This window comes from Ranitomeya variabilis, chromosome 7, assembly GCF_051348905.1.
Source record: "Ranitomeya variabilis isolate aRanVar5 chromosome 7, aRanVar5.hap1, whole genome shotgun sequence".
In the NCBI taxonomy this organism is placed as follows: Eukaryota; Metazoa; Chordata; class Amphibia; order Anura; family Dendrobatidae; genus Ranitomeya; species Ranitomeya variabilis.
In genome coordinates, this window is record NC_135238.1 from 82,077,888 (window position 1) to 82,090,364 (window position 12,477).

At 40.7% G+C, this 12,477-nt stretch overlaps 1 protein-coding gene across 1 annotated transcript in view; it reads right to left on the reverse strand.

Moving 5' to 3' along the window:
- Positions 1–11,934, reverse strand: part of CAVIN2 (caveolae associated protein 2) — a 64,913-nt gene extending 52,979 nt beyond the window's left edge. Inside the window, exon 1 of the mRNA XM_077275377.1 lies at positions 11,255–11,934. Coding sequence (XP_077131492.1) covers positions 11,255–11,749 — 495 coding nt within the window. The 5' untranslated portion in view covers positions 11,750–11,934. The remainder of the gene's footprint in view (positions 1–11,254) is intronic.
- Positions 11,935–12,477: the final 543 nt, after the last annotated feature.

A 12,477-nucleotide genomic window follows, 5' to 3' on the forward strand; every position in this document is an offset into this window, starting at 1 on the left:
CGCACATGACTGTATCACCAGAATGTTGTCAAAGCCAAATAGCCGGAAGTATCAAAAACAAAGCAGCTTTTTTAAATACATAACATACCAAAAAAAAAAAATTGCAGCGTCAAAAACATGATAAAAATGCATGTAAAAAGTGACCAATAAAAATTCAAAAAATGCTTGTGATGAGAATCAAGTATCTAGTATGCCATCATTGCTTTTGGAAACAAAAAAATACACTTTTATTTAATTTTAAACAATCTAAGAATTAAAAAATAGTTTTTCTCGCTCTGCGTTTAAGGTCTTGAAAGCGTTTCCTGTAAAATTTTATTGAATATCTGTATTGGTGCCCTCTGGTGTTCATTTGATTCCTTACCGCAAAGGCCATTTCATGTGTTCAGTACTTATGAGAAGCCATGTCTAGTGGTGGTCCGAAAATCAGTTGTACATGGGCCGTGAAAGATAAATATGTGAAACTGGACTAAGAAATGAAAGAAATACATAGCTGAAATAAGATGTGCGAAATTGGACTTAGGGGTTTTCCCACAAACAGTTCATTTTAATCAATAGATTTTGGAATAACAATAATTTCCACACTTGGATGTGTTTAAATAAAATGTTCCTGTGCTGAGATAATCTTATAAATGTGCCCCTGCTGTGTACTGTGTAATGGCTGTGTCTGACTGTGCAGGAACATGGTCTGATCATACCACAGCTCCTAGGTGGGGGAGGAAGCAAAAGAATATATAGACAGAACAGCACAGGATCACAGCTCCTGGGCAGGGGAGGAAGCAAAGGAGTATACAGACAGGATAGCATGGGATCACAGCTCCTGGGCAGGGGAGGGATGCAAAAAAGTGTATATAGACAGAACAGCAGTGGGTCACAACTGATTTTTTTGTGTAAGACAAATAATTTCCCAGTCAGTTTTTAAGCAATATTTTACCTCAAAGAAAGAATTTGCTATGATCCCATGCGGTAATGTCTATATACTCTCCCCTGACCAGGAGCTGTGATCCCATGCTGTCCTGTCTGTATATTCTTTTGCTTCCTCCCCCACCTAGGAGCTGTGGTATGATCAGACAATGTTCCTGCATGGTCAGACACAGGTCTGTGGTTTAATCTATTTTTTGTTTGGCTAAATGATTTTTGAGGTGAAAGTTGATATTATTCCGTACTGCCAGGAGGTCTAGGATCGTACATCTTGAGGTGTGCGGCAGTCCTGTTTATAGGAATCTCATGATTGTGAGGTCTTTAGCAGTTCGGTTGATTGGTATTTCTATATTTTGGCATTTCCCTTCTTGAAAGGTGATATACTGTTTGTTCTTTATGTGTATTTTTTTCAGGCACTCTATTTTAACGAGTTTATTAAAAGTTAATTTTTAATCAAATAATCACATCCTGCTTTTCATACTATATTTGATTGGTGGTCACAGCTTTCTATATTTATGGTAAGACACAGCCATTACACAGTACACAGCAGGGGCACATTTATAAGATTATCTCAGCACTGGAACATTTTATTTAAACACATCCAATTGTGGAAATTATTATTATTCAAAGATCTATGGATTAAAATGTACTTTGTTGACAGGAAAACCCATTTAAACTTAGTGAAGCGAATAATGGATTTGTATAGTGTTATAGTGTACACATGACATAAAATAGATTAGTATGGTGTCAAATATACTGTGTGTTGGGGGACACTCGCTTAGCAACAGGACTCAGTCACACAGGTACGTTTTTCTCACAAAAACAGTCCATGCGCTTTACTTTGCAGTCATAAACCGGGTTATGCACAGTTCACTGTAAACTTCATAGAACACAATAGGCACCAACCGGTGACATTAATTTGCAGTTTTAACTCAGATATTTCATATACGGCGTTAACTCAAAGATACTAAACATGCTGGACCTCTCACTTCATCCAGATACTATGGGTGACCGTACACGAAACAGTTCATCAATGTACATGGAACACAACAAGCACCAACAGTCTGTTCCACTGGCAGATACTTATCTGCCGCTATGATAGCCCCTTCCCGGATGTTACCTTTCTGGAGCTCCTGCTCCACATGCTGACCTCCTGTCAGTCCTCTTTCCTCCAGGGAAACTGCCGAGCTGGGATCACCAACTTGCCTGGCAGGCACACATCAGTTAGTCCAGATCCTCAGATGGGCTGTAGCTCCCCCAATGCAATGCCGTTGCTGACTCTGCATACACTCCTTCCCATGTGCTCTTCAGGAAGTCCTACTCCCAGGACTCCCAACACAGGTTGCGCTGTTCAGGAAGTCCTACTCCCAGGACTTCCAACACAGGCAACTGCGTGTGCTGTTCAGGACATCCATCCCCACCTGGGACCGTCCAGCACACAAGTCTCTAAGTTTGCTGATCAGGGATCCGATCCTACTCCCAGGATCTCCCAACACACTAGTCTTCAGATCCACGGCCTCACAGTGCGCTATTCAGGGATCCAGTCCACATACAGGACCTCCCAACACACAAGCCATCCAGGATCTCACACTCTCCATTACAGAGAACATTCAGGTCCATACACAGGAACCACTACCGACCATGTGACGACATCATGATCACATTATGTAGTTGTAACCACTCCCATAGATGGGAGGTGTGTGTGGCTAGTTTGACCCACACAGCTCTCATAACTAGCCCCGTAAGCCTCCCTTCACAATTATAAAAACACTGGTGGGACTACAGGTCCAATAACAACAGCATTAATTCAGGCTTACAGCGCAGACTCCCTCTGTGACACATATCAGCCATTTACAACTCTGCCAGTCACTGTTTCACCATCATTATAACCACAGATATGACTCCATGCACATCCCGAAGAGCACACACAGAACCCCCTAGCTGTAAAAGGGGTCACTGCATCACAATATATATATATATATATATATATATATATATATATATATACAGTGGGGCAAAAAAGTATTTAGTCAGTCAGCAATAGTGCAAGTTCCACCACTTAAAAAGATGAGAGGCGTCTGTAATTTACATCATAGGTAGACCTCAACTATGGGAGACAAACTGAGAAAAAAAAATCCAGAAAACCACATTGTCTGTTTTTTTATCATTTTATTTGCATATTATGGTGGCAAATAAGTATTTGGTCAGAAACAAACAATCAAGATTTCTGGCTCTCACAGACCTGTAACTTCTTCTTTAAGAGTCTACTCTTTCCTCCACTCATTACCTGTAGTAATGGCACCTGTTTAAACTTGTTATCAGTATAAAAAGACACCTGTGCACACCCTCAAACAGTCTGACTCCAAACTCCATTATGGTGAAGACCAAAGAGCTGTCAAAGGACACCAGAAACAAAATTGTAGCCCTGCACCAGGCTGGGAAGACTGAATCTGCAATAGCCAACCAGCTTGGAGTGAAGAAATCAACAGTGGGAGCAATAATTAGAAAATGGAAGACATTCAAGACCACTGATAATCTCCCTCGATCTGGGGCTCCACGCAAAATCCCACCCCGTGGGGTCAGAATGATCACAAGAACGGTGAGCAAAAATCCCAGAACCACGCGGGGGGACCTAGTGAATGAACTGCAGAGAGCTGGGACCAATGTAACAAGGCCTACCATAAGTAACACACTACGCCACCATGGACTCAGATCCTGCAGTGCCAGACGTGTCCCACTGCTTAAGCCAGTACATGTTCGGGCCCGTCTGAAGTTTGCTAGAGAGCATTTGGATGATCCAGAGGAGTTTTGGGAGAATGTCCTATGGTCTGATGAAACCAAACTGGAACTGTTTGGTAGAAACACAACTTGTCGTGTTTGGAGGAAAAAGAATACTGAGTTGCATCCATCCAACACCATACCTACTGTAAAGCATGGTGGTGGAAACATCATGCTTTGGGGCTGTTTCTCTGCAAAGGGGCCAGGACGACTGATCCGGGTACATGAAAGAATGAATGGGGCCATGTATCGTGAGATTTTGAGTGCAAACCTCCTTCCATCAGCAAGGGCATTGAAGATGAAACGTGGCTGGGTCTTTCAACATGACAATGATCCAAAGCACACCACCAGGGCAACGAAGGAGTGGCTTCATAAGAAGCATTTTAAGGTCCTGGAGTGGCCTAGCCAGTCTCCAGATCTCAACCCTATAGAAAACCTTTGGAGGGAGTTGAAAGTCCGTGTTGCCAAGCGAAAAGCCAAAAACATCACTGCTCTAGAGGAGATCTGCATGGAAGAATGGGCCAACATACCAACAACAGTGTGTGGTAACCTTGTGAAGACTTACAGAAAACGTTTGACCTCTGTCATTGCCAACAAAGGATATATTACAAAGTATTGAGATTAAATTTTGTTTCTGACCAAATACTTATTTGCCACCATAATATGCAAATAAAATGATAAAAAAACAGACAATGTGATTTTCTGGATTTTTTTTTCTCAGTTTGTCTCCCATAGTTGAGGTCTACCTATGATGTAAATTACAGACGCCTCTCATCTTTTTAAGTGGTGGAACTTGCACTATTGCTGACTGACTAAATACTTTTTTGCCCCACTGTACATATATATATATACTGTATATGATAAGTTTTTGATACTCTACCGATTTTGCAAAAAAAAAATAGAAATCAAATTGTAATTATTAATTTGCATTTTATTGCAAAAAATAAGTATTTGATACAATAGAAAAACAGGACTTAATAATAGGTCCAGAAACCTTTGTTTGCTTTATGGATCTCCACCATTTTGAGGGCGCTAGGCAGCTGCTTAGAAGACACCATGGCTGCTGTTTTTTTGGCACAAGGTTAGAGGAGGATGGGTATTTATAACGCTGTGAAATTTGCATCACCTGGCCTTCCCTATCGATGATAGCGAACAAGCCATAACCCTAACAGGATAATTAAGGTCTGAAACCTTGGTCAAAGTTATCTGAGCACATAAATCTCCAAAGTTACCCAAACTTTTGCATTGGCCCATTTTTCCTTTTTTACAATTTTTAAAATTAAAAACTGACAATGTGTATATATATATATATATATATATATATTTATTTTTTTTCCCTAAAATACAAGGGAAATGTGTCATCGTTAACGTTAGCCATTTTAGGGATCATTTCATCTTCAATTTGCTAAGCTGTTCACTGTTAATTTCTTCACTGTATTTAGGATACTGACATTTCTGGCACAAACAGGATATAATTTCAATGTGCAGGGGTGGAGGCAATAGTTTTCTTCTGCTGTGATAGGAACATGACCCACAAACTCAGTTGTGTAATTAAACTCAAAATGAGGGTCATAATAGAAGAATCCTGATTCAACTAGCATACAGTGGCTTGCAAAAGTATTCACCCCCTTGGTTTTTATCTATTTTGTTACATTACAACCTGTGTTTAATTATTTTGGTAATCCAACTTGTGTGTGATGAATCAGCACTAGTCTAAGTTGGTGAAGTGAGAAAAATACAGGCATAAGTTAAATTTAAGGCATCAAATAACTTAAAATTGGCATGTGAATATGTGTTCATCACTTTTGCTATGAAATTCCTAAAAATTTCGGGTGCAAGCAATTCCCTTCATAAGTCACATGTTTAGTGAAAGGAAGTCCACCTGTGTGCAATATAAGTGTCACATGGTCTGTCAGTATATAGACACCTTTTCTGAAAGGCCATAGAGGCTACAAAACCATTAAGCAAGAGGCATTACTGACCAAATACCTTGAAGACCAAGGAGATCTCCAAACAAGTCAGGAGCAAAGTTGTGGAAAAGTGCAAGTCAGGGTTAAGTTATAAAAAAATATTCCAATCTCTGATGATCCCCCGAAGCACCATCAAATCCATTATCATCAAAAGGAAATAACATGGTACCACAACAAACCTGCCAAAAGAGGGCCGTCCACCAAAACCCTCAGCCACTGCAAGGAGGGCATTAATCAGACACAGCACAGAGAGGTAACCCTGAAGGAGCTGCAGAGCTCCCAAGCAGAACCTGAAGTATCTGTCCATACAACCACAATAAGCCATACACTCCATATAGGTGGTCTTTATGGAAGGGTGGGCAAAAAAAGCCTTTACTTATAAAAAAAAATTGTAAAGCAATTTTTGAGTTTGCTAAGACATGTGAGAGACTCCCCAAATGTATGGAGGAAGATGGTGTGGTCAGATGATACCAAAATTGAACTTCTTGGCCACCAGGGTAAATGCTAAGTCTGGAACCAAACCAACACAGCTCATCACCCCAAGAACACAATGAAACATTGTGGTGGCAGCATCATTCTGTGGTGATGGTTTTTCATCCCCAGGGACAGAGAAAATGGTCCAAGTTGAGGGGAAGATGAAAGGTGCGAAATACAGGGATACTCTTAAGCAAAACCTGTTTCAGTCTGTCAGTGATTTGAGAATGGGATGGAGGTTTACCTTCCAACAGAACAATGACCCAAACAAAGCTGCTAAAGCAACACAAGTGGTTTAAGGGGAAAATTGTACATGTTTTGGAGTGCCCTAGTCAAAGACCACACCTTAATCCAATTGAGAATCTGTGGTCAGACTTGAAGATTGCTGTTCACCAGAGGAAACAATCTAACTTGAAGGAGCTGGAGCAGTTTTGCCTTGAGAAAATGTCAAAAATGTCATTGGCCAAATGTGGAAAACTCTTAGACACTTATCCAAAGCAACTTGCAGCTGTAATTGCTGCAAAAGGAGTACTGACTTGAAGGGGGTAGTTATGCACACTGAAGTTTTCAGTTATTTTGTCCTATTTGTTGTTTGTTTCACAATAAAATGAAAACCAATGTTCACAATTGTAGGCATGTTCTTTACTTGAACTGATGCAAACCCTCAAAAAAAGTGCAATTTCAGGTTGTGAGGTAGTAAAGCACCAAAAATGCAAAGGGGTGAATACTTTTGCAAGCCACTGTATATGCGGGGGTGGATGAAGACAGAAGAACAGTACATGGGCCATTTATAATTCATCATACCGCACCCTTATGTGTCCGTGACAGAAGCGGACTTTGAAGTGGGAATGGACCCTCACCCCCAGGGCCCATGTGCGACTGCACCGTTGGTACGTCTGCCCCGCATATGTGTAATAAGCTGCAGCATGACAGGAATATAGTGTATGTTTGAAAAATCCTTGTAGTGCAATCTGAAAAGAACTGAAAATGTGTGAAAATGAATCAAAGTAGAAGTACGCTGCCTGTGGGAAATACGCTACTTCCATGAAAGGCAGTGGGAGACGAGTTGCCGGCTATCTGTCAGTGCCACAACAATGCAGCTAAGTCTTATCCTGGGCTGGGCTGCTTGCTCATGAGGAATGTAAAATATTTGGAGCTGGGATTTTACACCACATACAGAAATGTGACACAAGGCCAGTTTTTTCCTAACCTTTGCCATATAGAAAAAGTGCCCACACAAATACTTGTAACTGCTTATATACGCACAACGCCCTGCTACAATCACACGAGTCCTCCCATACATCTAATCCCAGGGGAATGGATAGTGAATAATCCAAATGTATCGTATCATGTAAAGGCATATTGCGTCGATAGTTATGTCCTTTTCCATTTTTCGTGACCTCGGGTTGGGTGAGGGCTGATGTTTTGCGTGCTGATCTGACGTTTTTAATAATACCATTTTGGTGTAGATATGATCTTTTGATTGGCCGTTATTGCATTTTATTTCAATGTAACAGCAACCAAAAACCGGAATTCTGGCGTTTTGACTTTTTTTCTTGTTACGACGTTTAGTGATCAGGTTACTTCTATTTTTATATATTGAAAGATCGGGTGATTCTGAACCTGGTGATAGCAAATATGTGTATATTTGTTTTTTATTGTTTTATTTTGAATGGGGCGAAAGGGGGGTGATTTGAACTTCTATAATTGTTTTATTTTTTTATTTTTAAAAGCATTTTTTTTTACTTTTTGCATGCTTCAATAGTCTCTATGGAAGACTAGAAGCTGCAGTTGTCCGATTGGCTGTGCTACATACAGGCAATGATCAGATCGCCTGTGTGTAGCAGAAATGCTCCCTTGCTATAAGCGCCGACCACCAGGCGGCGCCCATAGCAATCTGGCTATGACAACCATAGAGGTCTGCTGGAGACCACTGGTTGTCATGCCAAAGCATTGGTAACCCGTGATCATGTGACAGGGTCATCAATGGGCGGGATTTCCAGCACGCTTGCCGGAAGCACGAGTTAAATGCTGCAGGTTAACAGACGTGGGTGGATCGTGATTCCACCAGCGGCTGTTAGAGGCACATGTCAGCTGTTCAAAACAGCTGACATGTGCTGGGAAAGATATGGGCTCAGCGCCGGAGCCCACATCAAAGGGAGGGAGTCTGACATGGGTGTATTACTTCGTCCAACGTCGGAAAGGGGTTAAACTGTAATTTCCAGCAAGCTTGTACCTACCAAGTCAAAACCCATTCTAAGTTTTTAACAAGACATGATGGGAGACTCTGGCAGACATAGACACAAAAGATTTCCTGTGCAAGAACAATATATGGGCCCTTTACAGCCCATGCACAATTCCACCTGCTTTGCAGAGGCTAGTGGCACCCTTACATCTTGGGCCCCTCTGTGGCTGCACAGATTGCACCAATGATATGTCTGCCCCGCTAGGATACATAGTTTAAAGAAAGCAATAAGTCAGACAACACTATCCTAATGAACTAAAAATGTAATTTAGGCTATTTTGACACTTTCAACATTCACAGTCCGACTGCGGACATCAATGTCCGGTCTGGCTGGAGGTATTTGTACCTGTGAGACTGTCAAGTTAGAGACAGGTCCAGACATCTCAGTCCATATTTGGAGCGTGAATGTTGAATGTGCGAAGTTGGTCTAACACATGGCATTGCATGTAACATCAAACTGTATAGATGTCTAATAAAGAAAGGTGCTGAACACCACATGGCCAAGATGCCACATGTAAGGCCAAGAAACTCTAAGCTAAACCTGATTAGCAGGAAAACTCCAAATCAGTTTACTGAATAGTGATGTATGTTCTGCAAATGACGTAATGTGCCAAGTTACCAATCTAGCTGCTCTATTGAGGGTGTATAACAGCCCCCTAGCCCCCCAGGTACACTCACTGTCCAGCAGAGAATGTTGTGCCCTCAAGCTCCTCACATATTAGGTATATCAATGTATCAGGACCATTCTGAAAGATGACAGGTCGCAAAGTATAAAGTTTGCTGATGCCTTCATAACCTGAAAGAGTGAAGTACTCGAACCCTGTAAGACAATTGCATTTTGCCTTATTTTATGTTGAAGCTGTGCCCAGTCTGAGAAAGAAAACTGACACAGCCCAGGGTTAAATTAAGAAATGCTCAACAGAATTGGACACATGCTAAAATGCTCAGAGTTGAAAGGGTGAAGATTCAACTTTTCCATTTTTGGTCTGAATTATTCACGATTAGCTTGAGCACATGATATACCGTATCTACTAAGTGAAAAGGAAAAGGGAAAATCTCAAGTTAAAGTTAAAAGTGATTCTTTATATCACATCCTGTGGTTACATTATTACAAAAAAGGTTTATAGTATGAGAAAGAAATACATAAAAACATGTATGAATTATAAAAAGTAAATGTTTGCAAAGAGGTATTCCGAGACATAAGAGTAGCAGTGGGGAGGAAACAGTCACTTATTTTGACAGTTTATGTACATCCACCCTTCGGCCACATCTGGACTAGCTTTCACACTGCTCTGTAGGTGACCAGCGATGCCGTCGCAATATATCAGTGTGCACCACCAGCCACTCCCTACAGCAGAGCTCCCCACCCTAGCTGTCGAAAAACTACAAAAATTAGGTGTGTGGTATTTTCCCTGTGAATCAGTGATTCCAGAGCCTCTTTAAGAAAGATATTTTTGTTAGAAAATGACATAATAAAATAAACCAGGTCACGGAACAATAAAAGTGAACGCTGTGCACACTTTGCAAGTCATATTTTTTCCAGAGTTTCTTTCCACGCATGGTCCCCATTAAAGTAATTACAGAAATGGTATGTTCCCACGAATGTGCCCATTTTCCACACTATAAGTATCACAGCAATGACCAATATTTCTATCCCGATGTGATGACATCTGCATGAAATTTTACATATGATACAGAAATGATTACTACCCATATATGTAAATGATAGCGAGTTCGCAAAGAGTGGTCATCTGCTTCTGTCGTTGTACATGCGAGTGATGGGTATGGCCTGTTTACAGCAGAATAGGATTAAACCAGAGGCCCATGAGTCGAGGAAGCAGTTGGAGTGATTTGTGCCAAATACATTAATATGTGCAAGTTTCATAAAAAAATATGAATTACATTTTAACTTAATGAATAAATGAAGTCTACATCTGCTCCGAGCGGATTTTCATCTCCAAATTGTTCTCCTCCTAAACAAATGTAGCCTAATCCGAGTCCTATGTGGCCACCACGCCCATTTTTCTTTTCCATTTCCAAAGTTATTGAGTGGCCATAAAAGTTGCTAATTTTACAGTAAAAATGTTTCGACGTGCACCATTTTAGTGGCACTGGTTACACCACCACCTTGCAGTTGCTTGAGAAATGTGGGCCCCAAGTGAAATTAAATTACTACAGGGTAAGGCTACATGACAACATGAAGATCGCGCTCTCACATTGTGACGATTGTCAATATGGCTGCATGCCTTCATTGCAAAAAATCCAAACCTGTTAGATTTTTGGTTGTGCAGGTGTCACTTGGCAATATTGTTATGCACAACTTGTGACCTGTATGCAAGTAGTCTGTACTTTGATTGTTTTCACAAAATCACAAAATTCAAATCGCAACTCTCAAATATGTCAAAGGAAACAAGTCCTTTAGCACTCGCCTTATTATATAATATTCAATTTTTCTGCTATACAAAAAAATACCCCACCTATTCATTTCAACCATATATGGGGCTTATATTGAGCATTTTGCTTGAACCATTTCTTAAAGTGAAAATGTGGTTTTGAATTATTATATACAAGATTGTGATATATGAGAAATTTATATGATATGATAAAGATTTTGCTGAAATATGCCATGCAAAGTAACATCTCTATCTATCTATCTATCTATCTATCTATCTATCTATCTATCTATCTATAGTTTTTGTATATCATGACAACTATACTCTAAGTACCACCAGCTCTATAGCGAGACAGGAGTGGCTGCACAGGGTACCAGTCACTACATGTTATACATATAAGAATCTTTCTAAAAAATATTTTCGATAATTAACGTAACAGAAAAAGTTATATTTTGAACAATTTCGGTGTAACGTACCTGGAAGATCAAGACTTTGAAGTTATTTCTTCTCAAGAGTACGTTGTGGTTGCTTTCCAGCTTCTTCACCTGCACAGTCTGCTTATCCATACGATCCTTGACATCTCTCATGTTGGCGCTGACTTTGCGAGATTTCTCCAGAAGTTTGCTGACAGTGTTGCTGGTAGACGTATGACTTTTTGAAAGTTTGGTGATATCATTTTGGATACCCTTTACTGAGTTTTCTATGTCAATCTGCCTCTTTTCCATTTTGTGCTGGTTTTCTTGCACTGAATCCAGCATGTTCACTAGTTTATCCAGCAGGGTGAGGACTGTGATGGCGTTGACCTGATTACTGTCTTTGATGGAGTCCGCCACTAGTTGCTGGGGTGTAGGGCTAGAGCTGGGGGACTCCGCAGGGCTGTGGCTGGGCACCACCAGCTCCTGGCTCTCATGATCAGCACTCTTCTGAAACTCTTCACTGCTCTTCTCTATCTGAATTGCATCTTCCTCCATGTTCACAGATGTTCACAAATCAATCCGTGCAGCTGCTTTACTTTTCCTCTTGTGCTTTCTGATGATCTATTCTAATGAATTTGTTGTAAAAGTAGCAGATGTTCTCTTCTTTGGCTTCTTCTCCTTTGATTAGTGTTTGCTTTGATAGGATAGTATGACACACTAGTCTGCAGCAAAACACTGCCAGCAACTACATTCCAGCTTCCCTTTTAAGCCTCTGCTCCACCCAGTGGGAGGCAAAATGTGAATTATCCAAACTTTTCAGATCCAGGGGAGTGTTCCAGAGCATACACTCCATGTCACGGCACTCCTAGATGTGCAGGTTTACATTTTTTTTAACATGCCATAGTTTAATAATGACTTCATGCAGGCACAGAAAACACCCAATGTTGGACTGGAGCCATCTCTACTTCTCTTGGCTGCAGGGGAAAACTTTTGGCTGGCTGCTATGATACACTGGAACACTGAGTGTGTTTTTTTCCTGGATGAAGTTATTTTCAGAGAGAAGTATTGTTCGCATCTGCCAAGGGAATAACTCATGATGTGGTTCACATCTACATTTCTTTTTACTTACAAATATAGGTTAGAGATCTCAGTTTTCACAGAGCTCTTTTAGAGGGAAAGTCGCAGTTATTGTAAGATTATCTTTCCTTTGTTGTGGACGCTTTCTTTCTGGGACATTTCCTCAATTTAAAGGCAACCTGTCACACAATTCAAGCTGCTCAAAC